This window comes from Sphaerodactylus townsendi, linkage group LG05 (assembly GCF_021028975.2).
Source record: "Sphaerodactylus townsendi isolate TG3544 linkage group LG05, MPM_Stown_v2.3, whole genome shotgun sequence".
Lineage (NCBI taxonomy): Eukaryota > Metazoa > Chordata > Lepidosauria > Squamata > Sphaerodactylidae > Sphaerodactylus > Sphaerodactylus townsendi.
The window spans coordinates 113,268,096-113,292,697 of NC_059429.1; the positions used below are offsets into that span (position 1 = coordinate 113,268,096).

The 24,602-nt window shown below is 45.5% G+C and overlaps 1 protein-coding gene across 1 annotated transcript in view; it reads right to left on the minus strand.

The window, feature by feature from the left end:
- PREX1 (phosphatidylinositol-3,4,5-trisphosphate dependent Rac exchange factor 1) overlaps positions 1 to 18,360 on the minus strand; it is a 266,216-nt gene extending 247,856 nt beyond the window's left edge. The window contains exon 1 of the mRNA XM_048496371.1: positions 18,001 to 18,360. Within this exon, the coding sequence (XP_048352328.1) occupies positions 18,001 to 18,165 (165 nt within the window). The 5' untranslated portion in view covers positions 18,166 to 18,360. The remainder of the gene's footprint in view (positions 1 to 18,000) is intronic.
- Between the last annotated feature and the right edge of the window lie 6,242 nt (positions 18,361 to 24,602).

Here is a 24,602-nt window from a genome sequence, read left to right on the forward strand (position 1 = left end):
GAGAACAGCCACAAATCAGAGTAGATTAGAGTTTCCTAATCTATAAACTTCATCCACATACCCCTATCTAGAGCAGGGCTTCTTAACTTAGGACTGTAGAGCCAAATGTAACTCAGTATGGAGGCAAACGTGCCTCTTTTAAAAAGAAATCAAATCTTTAAGTTAAGGTCTATTGAAGGGATAGGGGAGATTTTAGAATATCTAGTACATGAAGGGAATGGTGGATAAAATTTTAAAGGACCAAAGGGCTTCTTACAGATAGTTTGCTGAAAGGGAAAGGATAGAGGTGAACAGATGTCAATAATCAAAGATCAGTAATCAAACCATGAACAGATCAATGTGAACTAAAAACCCTTGAAGAGGGCGTTTCTGAGAATACTTATGGTTTCTCCTGCAGCCTTGTTTGTGCCACTTCCTAAGAAAGGACTCACAACAACCAGTGTTTGGGCTGAGGAAACTATAGAGATTATCAACCAAAATGTCAATTATGATTAAAGCTGTAGTCACACAGATGGATTTTCTTGGAAGCGACTCTTTGTTAAGTGCCTGCTCTGAATTTGGATGCTTTTTAGTGGTAAAAAGTTGAAGCTCCTTGGTTTAAAGGGCTAAGTGTGAGCAAGGTATTCTCCTTGTACTAGTGTTTACATTTTTCTTTTGTCTTTTTATCCTACCACATGGCTCCATAAGGCCCTGAGGGTAGACAACAGCATCTCAAAAGATAAAACAATAACATACGCAGCATGAAACAACGGAATTAATTAATGGGTTGGGAAGGGGGGGGAGGGTGCCTTTTAACGTTCTGCCTCAAGCAAAATGTCTTGGGCTGGGCCCTGAGAAGTAAATTGCCAAAGTTCATAACATGGCTGCTAAATAGAAAAATAATATGGTGAGGCATTACCCAACATCCCTCATTCCAATCTAAATCATGGGGGAGGCCAAATAAGAGATCTCCTGAGGCATAAACAGAGCAGCCCAATATCAGCTCAGAGCAGCCAAACCATAAAACCCACAGGATACCTCACACACCAACACTGATCTTTATCTTTTCTCTAAAGCTGGGGGCCTCTGCTTTTATAAAGCCATTCTGACAAGGCAGTTAAGGAGACTTTATTAAACAGCAGTAATTACCCAGCTCCCCTTTAATCTGAGAAACCTGCAGCCCTTTTAAAAAACTTAATTAACAAACGCTCATAACACGGCATGAGGCAGGGATGCTATCTGTTCCATTTGGCAGAGGAGGCGGGGAGGAATCAAACCCAGACACTTGAAAAAAAAACCTGGCAGTATGACCCACAACAAACCAAATCCAGAACTGCCTATGCTTTCTCTATAAAAAGTTATTGAGCCTTTCAGCCAATATGGGAAATGACTGCAAACCAGTACTATAATTATTATTATGTCATTAGAAGTGCACACAGAGTTCTCCCAACTTCCTCTACCCATGTAGAGGTCAAGACTATTGAAGTTCACATGGATCACTCCCACCCCAAAAAAGCCAACATAAACGTTATGTTCAGGAAGAGTTTCAATGTATCGGCTATTTTATGAATTACATTGTCCTTATTTGCAGCGCTTTTAATTATATCTTACAGCCCCCCAACTGCATTGTTTCTAGTTGTGGACTCTGCCTTGAGTCTCAGTAAGACAGACAAATTTATTCATTTACTTTTATAGGTGCCTTTCTTGCTGAAACTCAAGGCACTGAGTCAAATGCATTGTAGGTCAAATACAATCAACAGGATGGGAAATCCAGTAAACAAAGCCATAAGATTTGGGTTTTCAGAAATCTGAAAAGGGAGCTGAAACAAAGCTAGAACAGAGCATAAGAAGTGGTGGGATTCTAAAAGATCAACCACCAATTCGCTCCCCCGCCGCACCCCCCACCGCCCATTAACCTGGCTGCTGCACCCCTGCACCCCCTTTCCGATGTTGGGCGGGGGAGGCGAGGCAAGGTGGCGGCTGCAGGAGGTGGGGGGCCACCGATCGGGCTGCGTGCCTCTGGGCCGGCAGCACGGCCTTTGGGGGACGCCTGCTGGAGTATCAGCAAGCCACTCTGGCAGGCCGCACCGTGCACGCAGCCTGATTTGTGGCTGCCCTGGGGTGGTGGGATTCCAGCCGGTTAGCTACCGGTTCAGCGAAATCGGTGCGAACCGGCTGAATCCCACCTCTGAGAATAAGCATTAACACACACTCTTAAAAACGCAGAAAGTGTACACTATGATCAACAGGCACACACAGTAAAGTAGTCCACAGTCCTCATCTTTTTACTAAAGCATCTTTCTGAAACATTTCATCACTTTGAAGTACTTTTATCTATGTAAAAATGCTCTTGGCATAAGTCGTGGAAAGTCAGGAAAGTGGGAGCCTTCCTGACCGCCTCAGACAAGCCATTCCATAAGGCAAGTTCACAAGAGAGAATGCACAAGTGTGCAAAGCAAACCTTCAGGAGGTAGGGTTGCCAAACTCCAGGTGGTATCTTGAGATCTCCTGGGATTACAACTGATCTCCAGGTGACAGCGATCAGCTCACTTGAAGAAAAAGGCCACTCTGGCAGGTGGACTCTATAATATCTCACTGAAGTCCCTCTCCTCCTCAGACCCTGCCCTTTTCAGGCTCCACCCCCAAAATCTACAGCTGGCAACTCTACGCTACCAGGAGGGCCTGTTCTGATGAGCAAAGCTATCACAATGGAGTATAAGAATCTGGGTGGTTCCACAAATATGAGGGGCTAAGGCCATGAAGCAAATCAACAGCTAAAGCAGGAAGCATCTGAAGTCCTGCAAACATCAACAGAAGTGACTTCCAAAGCCTTGTATAATCTACCTCAAGTTAGTATGCATGCAAAACCCTCCAGCTGCAGATCTATATAATGCTCCACTCATGTTATTACATCAAGCACCAAGCCAGAAACCCAACAAAGCAATACATTAATAAAGGGTTGAAACTTGGACCTGTTCCCCTAGAGGAAATGGCTGCCGGCATTATATGCCACTGAATTACCGGTAATTCCCCTCCTCAAACCCTGTCCTCCTGAGGCTCCAACCCTAAAATCTCCAGGTATTTCTCAACCCAAAATTGGTACAGTTGTGCAGGTGGCATGTATCAAAACCCTCTGGTACTGTCCCTTGTGAACCTGTCATTCACTTTGCTGCACTTTGGCCAACATATCTTGTTTAGTTCACACGACTGACTATGAACTTTAGTAGAGGCATTGTCTGTTTCAGAGAGTCAACGGCACTTTGGATTGCTGGTCATGGTACGTATGCTGTTTCCATTTTTGCCTCCAATAAACAGATTCTGCACATTTAGATATTGTTCCCCCCAAATAAAATGCAAAACCGGATTGAGTAGAGGCACCTGTGGAACAAACAAAATATGTGCACGCTTTAAGAAACGTAGCCTCTCTCAAACCACTTTCATTGAAACAGGTTCTTACCTTCAGACTGACAAGCGCAGCCTGTGTGATCTGAAAGAAGACCTGCTCAACTCTGAAGTAATACATGTAAATCTCATTTGGAAATGCCAAGGCCATCCCCTTTTGACTGTGGTGTTCTCCAGCATATTACATTCGAATCTGTTCCATGTTTCTTAAATCCACCCTGCTGAATGGCCTTAATAGACTCACTTGTGCTTCTGTTGAAAAACAAAAGAACCCGATACAGACCAAATGCTCAGGATGCGCATGTTTCGGCAGCGCAGCAAGCTTCCAAATACTGCCCCAAATCTGTATGAGCCAATTAGCAGCAAGAGCGATTGAAGAACATCTACGAGATGTTTCAAAGAAAGTTTCCCATCCTCCCCCTTTTAAATGGCTGGCTGCGGTTTAATTTCCTACATGGAGGTTGTTTTCCTGAAAGGGAAATCTAAATTGCCTCCCGCAATTAAACAGCTTCCCAGAGATGTTCCCTCCCTTGGGCTGAATCTTCCCCTGGGTCAGCAGAGGCCCCATATTTAAAACAAGACAATGCTGGAAGGGAGGATGCCACTGAGGAAGGAAGCACCTTGAACTAACAAAACAGGCAAGGTCTTTTTGGAATGAGCACGTCCTCATATGGATAGAGAAACTCTTGCAGACAGACACCTTGTCGCAACTGGCAAGCACGTGCATCTGACCCAGCGCGACGACGACAACAACAACAGGAAAAGCTCGCTGCAAACTGCCCTGCTCTCTCTTTCACCACCTCCCTCCCTTCCTCCCCGGGCCGCCTTGCAGGAAAGGAAACAACTTGTTTTTACGCAAACCAGATGGAACACCTCCCCTGCAAGCTGAAACTGTATTGCCAGCACCCATAGGGCCTAAAAAACAGACAAGGAGAGGAAACTCTAGCCAAGAAGCAGCTGAAACGAGCATTCCTTTAGGGGCCCAAGCACTGATCGAAGTCAGCAGACGATGCTGCCGAAAAGCGGTATAAAAGAGCTGCAAACATCAGAATCTCATGACAGATTCACCAAGCAGCTGAATATTTAGCAGGGTTACTGAACAAAATATTTTTTTTAAGGCAGCAGGATGTGGGTACGTTTTATCTGATGACAGTGTGTGCAGGAACACAGCACTTTTACACAATGGGTATAATGTGGGGGGGGGGTGTATGATATGAAGTGGTCCAAATTTTATTTTGGATACAGAGGGCATGTCGCTCTTCCAGTTCCTAATTTAAATCTTCTTGGCAATGCAGACTTCTCAGTGGAGGCCCAAATAGAAGCTCATGGTGCCAGAACCACTGTTAGGACCACGCACAACTATATGTTCTCTTGCAGGGGACAATCTCCAGAGTGTAGCGATATGTGATGTGTGGTAGTCCATAGATTGTTTTGAGGTGTGGCTGGGCCACGTGTCTGTATGTGCATTTGTCTTGAGAGAAGCTGGCACAAGAACTGGACTTTGGATAAGGAACCAGCATATGTCCTCTTGGAGGGCAGAGTCTCCTGAATGTGGATATATATGATGTGTGGTGGTCCAAACTTTATTTTGGGGTGTAGAGCTTTTAAACTGTGCTCAATATTTGCCATTGGATTCACAAATAAGAAGCTGGTAAGTGTAAATAAGGAACTGAGAACCAATTTCAACCTCCTGTGTGAGACAGAGATCAAAGCCAGCTGCAGTCAAACCCCAACTTGGCCACAAAAGTTCACCTAGTGATGCTGGGTAATCATAACAGCTGTCTCAGAGGATTGTGGGAAGAAGAAAATAAGGGCAATGTATGCCCCCTCCCCCAAGTTCCTCAAGGAAAACTGTGATTAAGAATTAAAATCAAATAAAACTGAGGAAGAAGCTAGCAACAGCATTATTTTAATTGCAGCACAACTCTAAACACCTTTCTAATCACCAACTTCAGCACACTTAGAAGGGTGATTCTCTGGCCATTTCTGCACAACACAAATAAAACATATTGAGGACATCAAAATAAGTGTTTTGGGGAGGAAGTTCACATAGCTTTATCGCCAAGACGTCTTCAGGATGTCTAATTTCTGCTCAACCCACCATGAGCAGCAATCTCTCTTCCAATCTTTTTTTCCTCAAAACAGGTTGAAGACATCTCCTGCTTGCTTGTGCGAACAAACCGGAAACGTTTTCTTTCTCCTGCCCCATTTTAAAGTTCTTTCATTTTTGCCACCACTTGTGCCCACCATTTTCTCCCATAATTCAACAGTCTGCAATATATGCATATTTCGAATCGTCGTGCTTTCAAAGACAGCTCCCTCAAAACAAACAAAAAAGGAAAAACGACACATGCACCCAATTGGCAGTCAAAACTAATTTTGTTAATGTACTTTTTACATGGAAATGGCAGGCAAATGAGATGCAATCAAAGGAAACTTCTGAGGGAAACCTTCACTAAATGGCCAGCAACAAGTGGGAAGAAATGGCAGATGCAAGCTGCGGCAAAATGAAAGGAAGTCCTAGTAGGGTGGGGTGGGGGGGAGGCCGGAAAAAGAACCATTTCCCTGGAAACACTTTTTCTGTGCGCGCTATGCGGACAAAAAAAAGCCTTTTAAAATGTCTACATTTTATTTGTGCAGTGCAGAAATGGCCTCTGTTTAAGATTGCAGTTGACCTTCAATTTGGTATTCGACATCTAAAGTATATTGATATTAATATGGTTATCATTTTGATATTTAACTAGAATCCCAGGTTAATGAATTTAGAAAAAGAGTGTAGGTGCTGGTGGTTGTACAACCACCTAGTTGTACAACAAGAAAATAAATCTGTACTTGCTTGCTCTTTTCTGTATTGTGGTAGCAGCAGCTGCCAAACTACGTAGCCAATCAGAAGTCCTCCTGGGCAAAAACCTCAATGGCCCCCACACTTTCTAAAAGCACTTGCTGGCCAGCTGGAAAAGTGTGGGACAGCATCAGGACATCCACCATGTAGATAGTGTTACTAGCTATGAGTTAGGAAACACCTGGAGATTTTGAAGGTACAGCCTGGGGAGGGTGGGGTTTGGGGAGAGACCTCAACAGGCTACAATGCCATGGAGTCCATCTTTCAAAGCAGCCATTTTATCCAGGGGAACAAGTCATGGTCATCTGGGGATCAAGTGTAATAGAGATCTCTAGGTGCTATTCTGTGGTGAGCAACCTTACATGTTGGGGACCTCTGTGTTAGAACAAATGTTGTCAGTCTTCATAAGGTGACACTGGACTCCTTTTATTTTGGGCAAAGAAGATCTAAATCGCACAGTTCAAAATATTATGTAAAAAACCCAGCCATAAATCTGAAAACAAAATGGTAAACTCTGGTAGCTTTGAAAAAAAAATAACTGAACTTAATATTCTCTATCTTTTATGATACAGAATATTACCAAATTATTTCCAGCACCTTTCATATTCTCTATCTTTTTGCAGTGCAGTGTATTGCCAAATTATTGTTATTTATGAAAGTCTCCAATCAAACTGAAAGCCATCTTGCCCCACCAGAAAGTTTGACTTAACCAGTGACTTGTTCCATTTCCTATTCTCTTCTCTGTTGCACATTTCTTTATCTCCATTAGTATCTAGGGCTTTTGCTCCCCACACACACGATTTCCTTAATTTCAAACTGAAAATATAAACAGTTGATGCATTAAAGGAACCTTTGCAACCACAAACATCTTCCACTGGCCCACACTCAAGATTATTAAGTTCTCCCAACATATGTTACCTATTTTTAAGATAAAGAACATAGTGAATTCATATGTATGTAATATTATCTTTGCAGAAATGGAAAAGACGAACAAGGGGTTTGGTTAAAAGTGGACAAAACCTAAATGTTGTATGTAGCGAAAAATTCCTTTGCTTAACTGGTTTTCTGCTCCTTTGCAAGCAGATTACCCTAGTAAAACATGTGGTAAACAAGTATCACTCATTTTTACATTCTGATGAGTTCAGGATTTTAAAAATCTTTTTTTGGGGGGGGATGCATACCTAAATATATTCCGAGTAAATCACACTGAAATCAACAGGACATTCTACCATCCACCAGATAAATGTGGCTAAGATGAAAATGTTAGCAGACTCCTGGACTTCTATCATCTTGCAGACTGTGCAAAATAATATTCTTATCAAGGGATAACAACTGCAGTTATAATGAAACAGCTCAGGAGGCTGTTTTTAAAAGGGAATAGGAATGGGGTGCTGTGTGGTTTCTGGGCTGTAGGATTTCCAGGAAATAGGATTGTTGTCCATTGCAATGCTTATTGTATGTACCAACTTCCTTTTACCGTATTATCTTCTTTCTTTGCAACCCACGTTACATATGTCATGCCTTGGAACAGGTTTCCCCAACATGGTACGAATGGGCACCATTGCTAATACATCCCATGGTCCCCACAGAACTTTTCAGAAAGTGGCCACGGCCTCTCTAAGGCAGGGCTTGTTATTCACTGCTTATACCGAAATGAAAGAATTTCCAAGGCAGCCATTGGAGAATCAAGAGAGCTGGATAAACACCTTGGATTTCCTTAGTGGTGCCATTCTTTCTTCAGGCCTGACCTATGAGCTACTTTTGCAAAGTAGAGCTATGTTCTAGTCTTGTGATTACGCATAAATGATGTAAATAAATAAATGACATAAATAAAATTAAATAAACTAAGAGTCCAGATAATCAGGCTGTTCCATGAGGAGAGATAAGTGTTTAGGTGACAAAGCCCACACACTCCTTTTCCAAACTTACTGTCCTCTCAGTGCCGGGACTAGGCCACAAACCAAAGTATAGTTAATATTAACCTTGACAGACTAATGACCAGGCAACTGGGTGTGTTCAAAACTGGATGCCACGCAATTCTTTGGAAAGTGAGAAGGAAGGTATTGCATTTGCAGCTGCCATTTTGGAGAGGCACTCACCACCCAGTCTCAAAATTCCAAAGGTACTCTCAGACTCAAAAAGATTGGCAATTCCGACCTTAGAAAGGGGGGGAAGCGTTTTGTTTTCTTTTGTTTTAGCATCATTTCCCCAGTTCTGTAATCCTAAAGGTAATGTTAGCTCCCTGTGCAAGCACCAGGTCATTACTGGACTGATGACACATCCCAATGTTTACTGGAGCTGATGACACATCCCAATGTTTACTATGCTGACTATGTTTACCAAGTAGTTTGCCACTGCCTTCCCTAGTCATTAACACTTTACTCTCAACAAGCTGGGTACTTTATTTACTTTATCTCAGAAGAATGGAAGGCTGAGCCAACCAGCCACTTGAAACCGACTTCCACCAGGATTGAACTCAGGTCGCGAGCAGAGCTTTGACTGCAGTATGGCAGCTTGCCACTCTGCACTACGGGGTTCCCTTTTGTAATCTCAGTCCTACTGAATTATCTATCGGATGCCTTATGCTGTCTGACTGAATTGTTTTTTTATATTTTGTAATCTGCCTTGACTGAGCAAGAAAGGCGGGCTGTAAGTGAAGGCAGTTAAATTTTTATAAATCTTAAATACATTTATAAGGACACAATTCCCACCGTAAGGCTTCTTTCAGAGTAGACATGCACAGTTCCATGTTAGTTTTCAATCTATGCTGATTTTCAAAATTCCATTCAATAAAAGTCAATGAAAGTATTCTCTGTGAAATACTGAATAATTTAAAATGATTGATAGCATAAAGTTGGGATGCAAAAGTTAAGCATACAGCCTTCAAAATGCACACAGGGGTTTTCAGGCCCCAATGCTCAGCCTGTAACATCCCTTCAAAAACCAGTCTTGAGGAGTTAAGAGTCTCAGTGGAGGGACACACCACACCACAGCGGGGAATGAAGTCTTGGGGGAAATCACTAACATACACCCTTTTGAACAAGCAGAAGTGTTTTTTGCCCCCCATGAGGCCAGTGAGATACCAGCAGCCACAGAGTAATCCAAAGTTCAGCAAAACATGAGAATTGAAGCATGCTAAAAGCATAACCAGTGATTTGCAACCTTTAAAATTTGCACAATTTCATAATACAAAATCATGCAGCCTGAGTCATCCGCTACAGGATATTCAGGGAAATAAATATTTTTCCCTTGCTGTTCTAATCTAAATCATTTTTAAGTGTGGTACTTAAATCAGACTTTATTTGTGCTGAGAAAGAAAAGACATCTCTTCACCATGACTGATATTGGGGTTTCTATAGAGGTCTTAGAAAATACAGTATTTTTAACTTCCCTCCTGCTCTCTTCCCACCCCACTCTGTCTCATCTTTGGCTTTTCTGACTGGCAGAAGTTTTAAAAGGCCAAAGAGCCTTTTATACAAAGCAAATAAAAACAAGACCTCTGTGTGTGAGAGGGGAAAAAAACCACCTCACAAAGGGGGAAAGGTATTTAGGCCTACACAAAAGAAAACATTCCCTTAACTCCAACATGGCCACATTTCTTCTAAGAAATGCCCCCAATAATAGAGACTGATTTATAAGCCAGTCTGTAACATCAAACACAGAGGATTCTTTCACATTACCAAGGAAGCCCAGAACCTCACTGCTACTTACTGAATTCTGTGGCTGGATTCCTCAGCATTATTCATCATGAGAACCAAGTCTAGAGTGTGAATTCTAAATGTTTCACAAGGGCCACCCCCCCAGACTGCAAAAAGCCTTACTCTGAAGTCTATTTTGCACCAATAAAGAAAATCCAAAGAAAATAATGTCTTCGTTTAAATTGACATTATTTTTATATTGTCTCGCAATCAAGGTGCTTGGAGGCAGCATCCAGAAATCTCTACACACAAGGCAAGGCAGACCCTTTTACCTCCAACACAGGATTATGCCATTACAGAGTCGAATCAGGTTTTGGAATGACCCATTGAACTTAGAAGAATTTATCTCCAAGTAAGCATGCACAGAGGGCAGGATGTAGAAAGATATGACTGAGGGCTGGTTCTCAGTTAGGTAGTTTGCCTGTAGAATGCACCTTCCTACATTTAAAAAAATCGCTTCGTACAGGAAAATGGGTACCAAGCAGGATGGTTCTGGCTACAGTGATTCATCTGCAGGTGGGCCCTGAAGAGTTCCTAGAATTGTAATTGATCTTCAGACTAAACAGATCTAGGAATGGGGTGCTGTGTGGTTTCCGGGCTGTATGGCCGTGTTCTAGCAGCATTCTCTCCTGACGTTTCACCTGCATCTGTGGTTGGCATCTTCAGAGGATCTGATAGTAGGAAAGGAAAGCAAGTGGAGTATATACACCTGTGAGTAAAGGTCAATAGGTGAGGGCATCTGAATAGGAGTGGCCTAGCAAGTGAGTAACAATGGAGATAGCAAGGTCACTAGGTGAGGCATCTGAATAGAAGTCGTCTGGCCTTTGTTCCCTTTGATTGTCTATAGTCATCCTGTGTTTGTGTGGAGCTGATTAGTCACTGTCTTGACTCTAGTGTTTTTCAAAACTGGCAGCCAAATTCTGTTCATTTTCAAGGTTTCTTCCTTTCTGTTGAAATTGTCCATGTGCTTATGGATTTCAATGGCTTCTCTGTGTAGTCTGACATAGTAGTTGTCAGAATGGTCCAGAATGTATGTGTTTTCAAATAATATTCTGTGTCCAGGTTGGTTTATTAAGTGTTCTGCTATTGCTGATTTTTCTGGCTAGAAATAGTCTGCAAGTGCCTTTCGGTGTTCTTTGATTAAGGTGTGTCCTGAGGCACTGCGTTTGGTGGTTTTCTAATGTATGAGCTTGTCCACAGCTACATGAGTATGCAGTAGATCTCACCCTGCTTCATCCAAGGATTTTCCTATCGCGGTCAGTTGGTTCCCTTGTTTGCATGGTAAGAACACTTTCCCTCTAGATGGCTCTTTATCTTTGTTCATGTAGCTTGTTCTTGGTCTTGCAGCTCTTCTGATGTCTGTAGTAGAAGTAACCATTAGCCTGTAGAGCCCGGTTTAGGTGGTTCAATTCATCTTGAAGGAGGTGGGGTTCACAGATTCTGTTTGCGCGATCTACCAAAGTTTTTATGGTGCTCCTTTTTTGTCCTGGATGATGATCTAGGAATCTAGGAATCTAGATCTAGGAATCTAGATCTAGGAATCTAGATCTAGAAATGCCAGCCTCTAGGATCTAGGAATCTAGATCTAGGAATCTAGATCTAGAAATGCCAGCCTCTAGGTATGATCTGGCAATTTCCCAGAATTACAATTCATTTCCAGACTACAGAGATCAGTTCCCCTGGAGAAAATGGATGCTTTGGAGGGTGGCTCCTACTACACTGTATCCCACAGAAGTTCTTATGCCCCCCCGGTTCACTCCCCGCCCCTCCAAATCCCCCCCGGTTCACTCCCCGCCCCTCCAAATCTTCAGGGATTTCCCATTCTGGAGCTGGAAATCCTATTCTCCACACATACACACACGCCTTGCCGCTGGCCAGAAGGGACCTGGCAACCCTACACAGATCAGTTTCCCTGGAGACAATGGCTTACAGGATGGGCTCTATGGCATCTCAAGCTCCACATCCAAAATCTCCCATCCAGAAATGTCCCAACCCAGAGTTGGCAAACCTATTCCAGCCCAGACTTCTCCTTCATGTAATAGTTTTCCATGTGGAAGAAGCATTTTCATATGGCAAAGCATTCATGTCCATGAGCAGCCTGAGAAAGCGAACTCCAGATGATGTAACATTCCATAAAGGAAAGACACATAAATAAACATGTAAGAATTTGTGCTTCTTCCTCATTCCATGTAAGTGAGAAGTGATTCCCGACCACTTCCTCAGCCTCTGTGGTGACCTGCATCTTGAAGCAATTTTCTTTGAAGCTACCCAGCTTTTCACAAGGAACCTGGGACAGTAGGCTGCGATAACAACACAATCCACATAATAATGTGGATTACCAATCACCGCTTGTACTTCGATGGGCAAGGCAAAGAAGCCCTCTGACCAAGAAGAAGAGAACAGTTTGAATTCATATGCCACCTTTCTCTCCTGTAAGGAGACTCAAGAGAGCTTACAGCCTCCTATCCCTTCTTCTCCCCACAACAGACACCTTGTGAGGTAGGTGGAGCTGAGAGAGTTCTGAGAGAACTGTCACCTGCCCGAGGTCACCCAGCAGGTTTTCCAGATCAGAGTCCATACACCGCGCTGAGCAAGACTCCCGGCAAGGTCTCCACCCAGGTACTACTTCTCATTCTTCAAACAGAGGAAGTAGGTGTTCTGAAAAAAGCCTGTGGAACTTCCTCATCCGAGGAGCAGTCTTAGTGAAAGCAATGCCAATTTTTCTAAAATACAATGCAGAGAAAGCAGAGGCTCTGGGGTTCCTGGATGGGACTGGTTTGGGCTCCTGGCAGCAGTTCCAGAATCAAAGAAAATAAAAGTTTCCATTTGGAGAAGCCCCTAAGCGAATCTTCCTCCCAAAAGGTCCTTCCATGGGTCATTGTGAAGTAGTATTTCCCTGGAGCGAGTTTTGCCCCAGTCACTCATCTGTGAAACAAGACATCTATTGTGCATCAATCAAAGAGGCCATGGTGGTCATGGGTTGACCGTGAATGCACTGGACGCATGTCCTGTCACATGCTTACATGTAAGCACACTTACCTTGTGACCTGGGTTCATTCATGGGGAGAGTTAGCATACAAGTGGTGATCTCACACAAGCCAACTGCTGGCTTGTGACCCTTGTACAAACGCTGTATTTGTTACCATCCAGGGATGGGATTCATTTCTTACCAGCTTTGTTCCTGCTATGGTCTGCCCCTGCAAGACCATCCTGATACCTCACTCCTGCCAGCGCTGCTTCCTGTTTTTACTCTACCTTCCTGGACTCATAAACATATGAAGTTGCCTTATACTGAATCCAACCATTGGCCCACCAAGATCAGTATTGCTTACTCAGATGGGCAGTAGCTCTCCAGGGTCTCAGACAGAGGTTTTTTACATCATCTATTACCATAGACAGGTCCGGCTGGCTACTACTAGGGCCAGGGCTTTCTCGGCCCTGGCCCCCACCTGGTGGAATGAGATCCCATCCAAGATCAGGGCCCTGCGGAACATTGGGGAGTTCCGCAGGGCCTGTAAGACCGAGCTCTTCCGCCAGGCTTTTAGATCTTGCCAGCTGGTCCGACTGGAACATCGCAATCTCCCATGGGTGTCTTTTAAGGGTTTTATCTGTTTATCTTATTGCTTTTATTGTTGTAAGTTTTAACTGCTGTGGCTGAATGTTTACATTGTTTTATTGCACTGTTTTATCTGATCTATGTTGTTTGCAGCCCTGAGCCCTATTGGGAAGGGCAGGATATACATTTTATATATATATATCCCGGCCTTCCCAATAGGGCTCAGGGCTGCGAATATATATATATTCTTTCAACTCGGGATGCAGGGGATTGAACCTGGGTCTTCCTGTGTGCTAAGCAGATGCTCTGCCATTGAGCCACATGCCCACACCCCCACTTGAGGTTGGTCCTCTGTACAGCTATCTTTTAGACAGATATGCTACCCAGCCTCCTCTTTCACCAAAGAGTCCCATCAGTACAAAGATGTTTCTCCTTGCCTCTGAGGGTTCCTGGTTCACCTTCAAGAACTCTAAGGCTCCTCCTGTGGATCACAATGAGAGGACCAATCACTAGTCAAAATAAACATCTGGGACATGTCAGAGTTAAATGTTCACAGGTCATTCCTAGCAAAGAATCATAGGTTGGTATTCCAGCCTGGGGAATGATAAAAGTCACATATTCAGTACTTGGGTCAGATGCACTTGATTTGCTTTGTCTGTGGAAGAGAAGAGGCTCTTTATAAAAACAAATTCAAAAAACGCAGTCAACAGGGGTGGTCTCAAAGATTAAACACTTTTGAATCCAACCATTATTGAGAGAGAGGACCAAAACTGAAATTAGTGGCACTCTTCAAGCAACTATCTCCCTAGCCCCTGTGAATAAGTCAGTCTCTGCTGCCAGATTTAGAACACAAAAGGGAGTACCAGAAGAAAGAGGAAGAAAACTTCAGTGCAGATCAACAAAGGGAAACAAAGGGGTTGCACATAACAGTCAGACTTTACATGTGAGGTGCTCTCCTGTTGTTGGCACACTCGTGGGAAATGTGTGTTCAGTGCTTCTACACTGGAGTTTTAAAAATTGGTCAATAACCATGCAGGAAGAGGAAGCACATATAGCTTTAAACGGAGATCAGACAGATTCATGAAAGAGAGGCCAAACAACGGCTAGTAGCCACAGTGACTAAAGAGAACCTCTATTTTCAGAGGGAGTAGATCTGACTACCAGTGTTAGGAGGTATTATCAGGAGAATGCTCTGGTCTCTCTGTTCTGTTTGCCCTGCAGAGCTACCTCTTGGCCGCTGAATGAAACAAGATGCTGAACTTGAGGTACCGCTAGCTGACCCAGCTGGACTCTTTTTATGCTGGTAAGATTCAGCAACCATCACATCCCAGTCTTTGTTGCTTTTTTTACATCTCGTACAAACAGATGTGTTCTTCCCAAGGTGTAGATTTAGTTCTGGTTTGCCTTTTTTTCACACAGTCACACATCTTCAGGTTTTTTTTCTTCACAATTTAACCTCTCCTTCCTGTGTGGAAATATCCCTCTGCTGCTCCTTCTGGCCAATTGCAAGGGCACACTGGCACTGCTGCTCCTTCTGGCCAATTGCAAGGGCACACTGGCACTTAAAACGTAACAAGCAAAACTTGTGGAATGTGGCAATGGCCAATAACTGAAGCAAGTGATCACCAAAGCCCCTGAGGATGTATGCATGTGATTCAGGTCTTGTTTACAAATATTCTCACAGTAATTTGGCTGCGCAAAGACAGAATCTGACTTCTGGGAACAGCATATTCCATTTTAAAGAACACACTTCTATCCCATTATGCCAATAAAAGTTTGATTGATTGATGTTTCTGTCCCTGAAACATTTAGGGCCAATTTCAGAAGATGTGCCAGCTTATATGTGATGAGAAAAGCTGGGGGGGGGGGGGGGGGAGTTATTACCTTCCTGTCTGATACCAACAGACAGAAACTTCATACACTGTATTTATTTAGAAAATGTATACCTACTTCTTCAGAGACTTGTTTGAAGTAGCTCACAAACAAAAACAAGGTGATGAAGAATTGGTTTTTATACCTCACTTTTCTCTACCTTTGAGGAGTCTCAAAGTCACTTACAATCACTTTCCCCTCCCCACAACAGACACCTTGTGAGGCAGGTGGGGCTGAGACAGTTTGGAGAGAATTATGACTGGCCCAAGTTCATGTGTAGCAATGGTAAATCTAACCTGGTTCTCCAGATTAGACTTCACCCCTCTTAACCACTAGGCCACACTTTCAATAAAATCATGAAAACAACAACAAAATAATTACCAATAATAAACTATGTCATCAAAGCAAGCCATAAAAAGCTCCCCAAGGGCTTAAAAACAGCATAAAACAACCACAGAGTTTAAAACTATCACCTTCTGCCTCCATTTTTGCAAGCAGGGACACAGCTTGTGTAGAAGATAGTAATGGTGGGCAGGATGGATGTGGTCCCTGAAATACCTGAGTGCCAAGCTGTTTAAGACCTTAAAGGTAAAAATCATGCGTACAGAGCCCATATGCACCAAACTGATGACACAGCAATGCTCAGATGTCCCGCAGCATATTCGACAAGACTGGTATTCCAGGTGGCCAAAGAGGCAAGGTGCACCCCCACCCCCCACCCCCACAGTAATCCTCCTCCCCACTTTACACAAAGTAGAGTAACTGCAAAATGGTCTTCAGGAAACACTGGCAGAAAAGCTCTAAAAAGGTGGCTGAATTGGGCACTGGGGACCCAGTCAGAAAAAGACGGGTTTGTATTCCTTTTAGAGCACCTGGGCATCCTGCCATCTGACCTTGTTACTAGGGCAATATTAGCTTCCTCTGAAAGCCTCATTTGGAAAACAAGGGCAAAATAATGCAGATACACCCTCTGCAAAATGTATTTTGAATTATTCAGACTTCCTTAGTGCATAATACAGAAGCGCACTCCAGCGATTTGATTCTTAGAGCCTTGCATCTTGCATCTACAGAGCATATGATGCTGGCACAGGGCAGACAAGATGAATTCACAGAGGAGTTATGCCAACTCAAGCGCTCTGCACCACTAACAAAGACCCTCTAGAAAAGTAGCACAATTGTGGATGTTTGCAGGCAATGCTCAAAACTAACTGTTCCTTCTCTGTTTTGGAACAGTGTGAGAACGGACTTAAGCCACAAAGAAGTTGTGTGCAAAGTTGCACACAGAAATGTGGTGGGACGCTAATGAATGCCACGGCTGTAAATTACAAGGAGGATTGTTAGTGTCACTTTTACTTTTCGGTTTGCCTAAGGATACTCATTGTGCCTACAATGGGCAGACCAAAAAGCACCCTCCAGCATCTAACACGAGTCTGCATTTAACTTTACAATGAGGAACAAGGGGGAAAAAACTGCTTCAAAGGCTGTTTTCATCTGGGCTGTAAGTGACAGAAATTAACTTTCTCAACCAACCGCAAATTAAAAGCAAGAGGATCGCAGAGAGCCAAAAACTCACTTCAGGAGAAATCAGAAGAGCACAAACACACATGGCCTGCTAGAGCTGTTCCAGGGCCAGAAATCAAAAGCAACTTCAAAAAGGAAACAAGGCAAATTAATCTGAAAGGCAAGATGCAGTGTGATCGCTTTGTCCTTAAAACAAGCCCTACCAATACAATGCTACGGTTGTTTGCGAAGAGCTCCCTCTTATGCCGACTTTAGATACCTGATGCACAACCTCAGAACAATCAAGCGCACAAATCCATCCGGAGAGGGATATTTACACACAACACCAACGATCACCCCACAGGGTCCATTTTTCCAGCAAAGGCTCAGCAGTTAACCCTTTGGAGCTCACAACCATTGCCACCGGCCACCCACAGGGAAGACCACCCTTTGCGTCCCGCTACAAGCCAAGAGTGGCCAGCACCACCGCAGGAAGGCAAAGGAAACCCACACAATGGCTGCTGTGCTGTGCTGACATCCCACCCTGGAAATCATCCACTTGGCATTCACCAATTGAGGTCGGCTGCCCTGTGTCTTCTGGTCATGCCGGGAGCTGATGTGTTCCCCATCCTGGGGACAGAGTGTCCTGTGCCACCCAAAATCCCAGATCTTCTCCAAGAGAGAGCACACTGTAAGGCGCAGGTTTTCTTTGCCAGAGCACAATAGTTTATGGGGCTCCATGCCCCCAGTTCCCTTGGCAATCAAGACATGGCATGTTTCACTGATCCAGTGCCATCCTGGGCTGCTGGCTGACAGCCTCGGATCCACAGGTGATGCCGCCTTTCTAGGAGCCACCTTCAGCAGCAAACTCCTAACTCTTTCAGTGGCCACACATCCCCAAGTGGAGCACGCCATTCCTACGGGGGGAGGAGGGGGGCTCAGTGCTTCTTCACACAGGGACCCCGTCCCCAAATTACGAGGTTTGGCGAAGGGCGCCCCCCTGCCTACACCAACTCAGCCCCTGGGGGTGTCCTCCTTGGCACGACTCACCGTGCCAAGAGAGGGTGCCGCAGATGCAGGAGGGACCCAACGCCCCCCTCTCCCCTTGTGACCCCCCACCCCTTGCCCGGACCGGGCCAGCCCCAACTCACCGACTGCAAGAAGCGCAGGGTGCCCACGTAGTCGCGCTCGGTGCCCAGGATCTCGTTGAGGACGCAGAGGCGGAGGCGCAGCTGGCGGTCGGTCTCCTTGGCCAGCTCGGCGGGAGTCGCTCCAGGGCCCGGGGCCGCTGCGGGCGCCGCCGGCTCCGCGTCCATGGCGAGGCTGTCCCGCCGCTCTCCACTCGCCGATGCCGCCGCCGCCGCTGCCGCCGGCTCAGGCGCCCTCCATCCCCGGAGCAGAAAGCGGCGCTTCCCCGGCCCGCCTAAGCGCTCCCCGCGCTGCGGGACATGCCCGAGACGACGACGCGGCGGCGGCGGCGGCAACGGGCAGCGCGCTGAATGGAGCAGGCGGCAGGCAGGGAAGCCCCCGCGCCGAGCTGGGCAGCGGGGAGGGACGGAGGCGTGGCCGAGCCCGGCCGGGGAGGCGGCCCTGGGAGGCCGGGGGCGGAGCGGGACTAGCCCCGCTGCGCTGCCAAAAGCAGGGAGGGAAGCCCGAGGCAGAAACAAAGGCGCGGGCGGGGAAGCCTCACCAAGGGCGCAGCGCACCAGCTCCAGGCGCTGTCCCACCTGCGCGAGCAACGGGGCACCCGGCTGGGCACTCCGCCTGCCCCCTGCCTCGCAATGTGGGGCGACTCTGCGAGCGCGCTGGATGCCCTCAGTCGAGAGTCGCCACGTGCTTCCAACTCGCTACGGAGCCGCAGTGTCTGCGCCAAACTGTGCGCGCCTTGCAAGGCCGCTTCGGCCAGCCCCCCCCCCCCTCCCGCGGAGTGCTGCGGGAAAGTTACAGAGCGCGTGTCCCATGTGCCTATAGGGCATTCACCAGTTGCAAGGACCTTTTGGGTTAAGGCCCCCCCCTGTCCCGCAGTACAGATGAGTCAGTACTTATTTGCGGGGAAAGGTGTCACAGCTGCACGCCCCACCATAGAATCATAGAGCTGGAAGAGACCCCAAGGGCCATCAAGTCCAACCCCCTGCAATGCAGGAACACACAATCAAAGCACTCCCGACATATGTTTATCCAGCCTCTGTTTAAAAACCTCCAAAGAAGGAGACTCCACCACTTTCCCAGGCAGTGCATTCCACTGTCAAACTGCCCTTACTAACAGGAAGTTCTTCCAAACCTTTAGGCGGAATCTCTTTTCCTTCACCTTGAACTTATTATTCTGTGTCCTAGGATTTCCCACTGGAACAACGAAAGTGGATACAAACTGGTTTGGTTTGATTCGGGACCTTTTCAGCGCGGTTTCATGATCCCCACTGCAGCCAAACGACCCCTGCTACAGGTGACGCAGCAGCCAGGCTGAATTCCTCACTGTTCGCAGATCTACTCAGGGGCTTCCTGATTGGCTGCTGTGTTGTGCTGGGGCGGGAATTTATTTTTTTGCACTTCAGATCCACGTCTGCACGAGCATGCGCAGAAGAACTGCACGCAATGCCCCGTTTCTGTGCTGTTTTGTCTCCTCGTATCCACGTGGATACGACGTTTAGCGTTTCATTGTATTGCAGAAAATCATTCTAAACAGCCCCAGGTCGCCACATATCCACGTGGATTCTAGCTACGTGAAATAAAAAAAATAAAATAAAGGGCTGTGCATGCATCACACGCAGCCCACTGCGCCCAGATTGGATGGGAGGCTCCACGTCACTCGCTAGGGCGGGTAGTTCGAATCTGGATTCACTCACACACACACACACCTTCCCCATGCGTTTTTTGAAAAGGTCTACTTCCTTCCAGGTTCTAAAATAACGCGTGCTGGGGGGGGAGGGAGCGACAGAACAGGGTGAATGCACGTTCGGCACTGGTGTAGTGGGGAGTTCTGCAGGAAACCTGGATATTTGGAGTGACGAGCACGCATCTAATCGTGAGTGGGGAATCAACCCTAGTCTCTGAGGCAGCCACCTTTACACTCAGTTAGCCAACTGTTCAGTCTTGTATTGTCGAAGGCTTTCACAGCCGGAATCCCTTGGGTGCTGTGTGGTTTCCGGGAACACGGCCATACAGCCTGGAAACCACACAGCACCCAATGTTCAGTCTTGGCATTGTCTACTCTAGCCAGCAGCAGCTCTCCAGGGTCTTCCTGACTCTTTTAACTGGAGATGTTGAGCCTTGAACCTGGGGAGTTTGTGCCCCTTTCACTGGGAGTGCTTCTGGTTGCCTTTCTTTTGCAGGTCCGACTTGCCTGAAGGTCCCTCCCTCCCCAAAAGCAGGAGCTGGGCAATTTCCTCAATGGTGACTGAGTTAGATTTCAGGAATAACCAGGTTCATGCGATAACTATAACATTTGAACGCAGTTGTTTCCATACAATGGTGTGTGACGTGCCCTCAAGACTCAGCTGACTTATGGCAACTTGGGAGGGTTTTCAAAGCAAGAGACATTCAGAGGCTGTTGCCTCCCCCTGTGTGGGTTGAGAGAGTTTTGAGAGAACTGTGACTGGCTTAGGGGCACCCAGCAGGCTTCATTTGGAGGAACGGGGGATCAAACCAGATTGCAGTCCACTGCTCTTGCCATGTATCAGACCTCTTATCAGCTGCCTTGTTGCAGCATCTTCACATTATATAGACAATCACACGCATGCACTGGGTAGCTTAATTCTGGGTAAGCATGTGCCGTGCCTTTAGCAGCACATTTGTGGGCTCCTTCCTGCTGCTCCCCAAGAGAGGAAGTGGTAAACCTATTGCAGACCTCAGCCAGCTTTTACAAGAGCCAAACTATGCCAACATTCACAGTGAGAGACTAACAAAGAGAACAACCATAAAAAGCCCATTTGCATCACTGACAATCTGCAGCTTCTCATGCTGATTAACAATCCATAGCATCTCCACGGCCCAAGCTCTGGTTGTTGCAAGTCCTTTATTAGGAAGTGGCACACACAGGGCCTCACAATGGAGCAGCACAGGTGTACTCTAATCTGGAGGAACTGGGTTTGATTCCCCACTCTGCCGCTTGAGCTGTGGAGGCTTATTTGGGGAATTCAGATTAGTTTGTACACTCCAACACATGCCAGATGGGTGACCTTGGGCTAGTCACAGTTCTTCAGAGCTCTCTCAGCCCCACCTCCCTCACAGGGTGTTTGTTGTGAGGGGGGAAGGGAAAGGAGTTTGTAAGCCCCTTTGAGTCTCCTTACAGGAGAGAAAGGGGAAATATAAAACCTCTTCTTCTTCTTCTTCTTCTTCTTCTTCTTCTTCTTCTTCTTCTTCTTCTTCTTCTTCTTCTTCTTCTTCTTCTAAATATACTCAGGATCACCCTGTGCCATTGTTTTAGTGCACAGGTATGAATCTGCATATAATTTGCTTTTGGGTTACTGGCCACTATTGATCTCTACACTGGCCACTGCCATCCCACTTGCCCACCCATCCCTCCCTGGCATCTCAGCGGGGTGGGGGGGGTACCATAAGAAGAGCCTCCCTGTGACCTCAGCTTCCAGGCACATATCCTGGTTCCTTAATTAGCCATGTTTTGTTCTGGAGTCAAAAGGATGCAAACCACTAACCTGTTGGGTGTTAGGATAACATCTGCGTATCTCTTGAGTGAAGCGGGGACAGCAGGCACTTTCCCAGAGCTAAGGGGGCACTGAACTTGCTTTTGCATGAATGCTGCTTATTTTCAGTCTTCTTTACTTTGTAATGCTGCATTATAGGTGAGGGATGTAGGAGAGAACATCTATGCTGCAGGCCTCAGCAGAGAAGAAGGACTTTGGGCAAGCCCTGAAGAATAGGTCTGATCTGAATCTTGATTCCACTGTTTGTTTCCTTAGAGCTTGATTTAACTACACATTTTTATTGTAATCCCAGTTCTGCTGTGACATTTCAGATTTTCTTTCATCTTTGCTTGTGACAAAACAAAAATGCACGTTATCTCTTTCTACTCGGGTTTGGATTCCAAAATTCTGGCCCAGTTTCCAAATGAGCCCTTTCTGCTTTATACACAACTTCTGAACAAAACAAAACACTTCAGCCTTGTGCCTAAAGTGAACTTCTTAGTCTCTAGGAAATAAACAGTTAAGGGAAGACATGACAGAGGTTTATAAAACTATGCATGGAGTAAAGAAAGTTGATAAAAAGAGCTTTTTCTCCCTCCGTCATAAAACTAGAACTCAGAGGTACACAATGAAGATGGGCAGTAGATTCAAGATGGACAAAAGGAAATGCTTTTTTAACTCAAAAGGTAATTAAATTGTGGTAATTAAATTGTGGAAGAGTTTGAATTTATATCCCCCCTTTCTTTCCTGTAAGGAGACTCAAAGGGGCTTACAAACTCCTTTCCCTTCCCCCAATATCAAACACCCTATGTGAGGTAGGTGGGGTTGAGAGAGCTCTGAAGAACTGTGACTAGCCCAAGGTCACCCAGCTGGTATGTGTTGGACTGCACAAGCTAATCTAGTTCCCCAGATAAACCTCCATAGCTCAAGTGGCAGAGCAGGGAATCAAACCTGGTCCTCCAGATTAGAGTGTACCTGCTCTTAACCACTACATCACGCTGGCTCACTTACGCTAAAACTTACGGCCAGTGGGCATTCTGATGGCCACAAACATAGATTACTTTAAAAGACGATTAGGCAGATTGATGGAGGAGAAGTTCATCAGTGGGTATTAGCTGTGGTACCTGAAGAGAACCTCCACATATAGAGGCAAAAACCTCTCAGTACTAGTATGGGAGGCAGCAGCTAGGGAAGGCATTGGCCTCTATGCCCTGTCAGTTTGGCCATCCAGGGCAACTGATTGGCTGCTATGCGAAACAGTCTGTTGGAATAGATCAGAGCTGTCCAAGTGTGGCGATCAGATGTTCATGGACTACAATTCCCATCAGCCCCTGCTGGCATGACCAATTGGCCATACCAGTAGAGACTGATGGGAATTGTAGTCCATGAAAATCTGAAGCACTACAGTTGGACACCCCTGGAAATAGATGCACTACCGATCTGATACAGCAAGCTCTAATTATGTTCTGAAACCTGGCTTTCCTAAAGCAGGTGTAAATTTGTCTTTAGAATAGTGTTGCCAGCTCCAACTTGGGATATTCCTGGAGAGTCAGGGATGGTGCCTGTGTAGAGGGGAAGATGTGAAAAGATTTTACCTAGAATCTATTGCCTACCATAGTTTGCCCTGCCATTTTCTCCAGGGGAACAGATCTCTGTAGTCTGGAGATCAGTTGTGATTCCTGTGATTCCATTCCCCACTTAGAAGTCAGCAACTCTCCTTTAGAAAAAAAAACCTGGAAATAAGTTGTATTCAAGGAAATGATGATGCAGGAGTCAAATTACACAATCAATAGGATGCTCTTTGAGCAGTTTGTTAAGTACCATGCCATTTTGCATGGATATATTTTTCATTAGTGTTGCTGCCAAGTAACTCCTGCAGGATTTTTTTTTTAAATAAGCCCTTTCTGATTGTTAATTCCAAAATGAGAAGCAATTGCATGGCTTTGCTTTGGGAATCCAGTAGAGTTACTAAAGTGGCTGTCATCAGTGTCTGCAAATGTCAAGTGCCAGCCCAAATCTGCTTTCGTTTTGGAATGTTTCTTAACTTTAACAAGTTTGTTCGAGGGGAGGGGGTGTTCTTCTTACAGCTTCGATAAAGTTCACAGGGGGTGCAAATGGCAAAATGTTGCATCCTTTCCCCTCATCTCATCATGCATTTTTTTCTCTGTAATACTGACAAGTGGGGAAAAGATACTCTGAGCCTTTGAAATGAACAGGAAGAGGCACAGAAGAAACAGGAGTGGAAATAGGACTGCTGACTCCAGCCCAGGAAGTTCCTTGATATTTGAGGGCTGGGCCTGTGGATGAGGGAGTCTGGGGAAGGATTGCAACTACAATGGAACCTTGGTTTTCATTGCCTTCGGTTTTCATTGATTTCGGTTTTCATCGATTTTTCCAGTGAAAAATTTGTCTCAGTTTTCATTGATTTGCCTCGGTTTTCATCGATTTGCAGCAAGGTGCAGGGGTTTGTGGAGAAAAATCACCCGAACAAAGCTGTTGCAGGCCGTGTCTGCAACTTGTTTACTGACAATGTCTTGCCAGAAACAGACCTCTTGGGACAGCTTTCTGGTGCGACATTGGTCCACTGGCTCTGAAGCTGGTCCTAGTGTTATTGTTTGTTACTGTTTTCAGCATTAAACACTAGGTTTATTCACCAAAAAATGTGTTTTTGGTATGTTTTTTGGAATGCCTAGAACGGATTAATTGGATTTACATTGATTCCTATGGAAAAGTTTGCCTCGGTTTTCATTGGTTTCGGTTTTCATTGATTCTTTTCAGACGGATTACCAACGAAAACCGAGGTGCCACTGTAGTATCTATGGTATACCATAGAGTCTGTCTTCCGAAGCTGCCATTTCCTCTTGGAGAACAACTCTGTAGTCTGGAGATCAGTTGTAATTCTGGCAGAATGCTAGGCTGCACCTGAAAGTTGGTAATCCATGGTAGGAGAGGTGGTGGTTTTTTTGCCCCACCCTTCCTCTAAGGAGCCCAGGGCAGTGTTCACTGTTTTCCTCTCTTCCCCTTTAGTCTTGCAACGACTTTGTGAGGGAGATCAGGTTGAGAAAGTGTATTAGCTCCAGTTAGTTAGCTCTCAGACAGAGATGAGGCCTCCC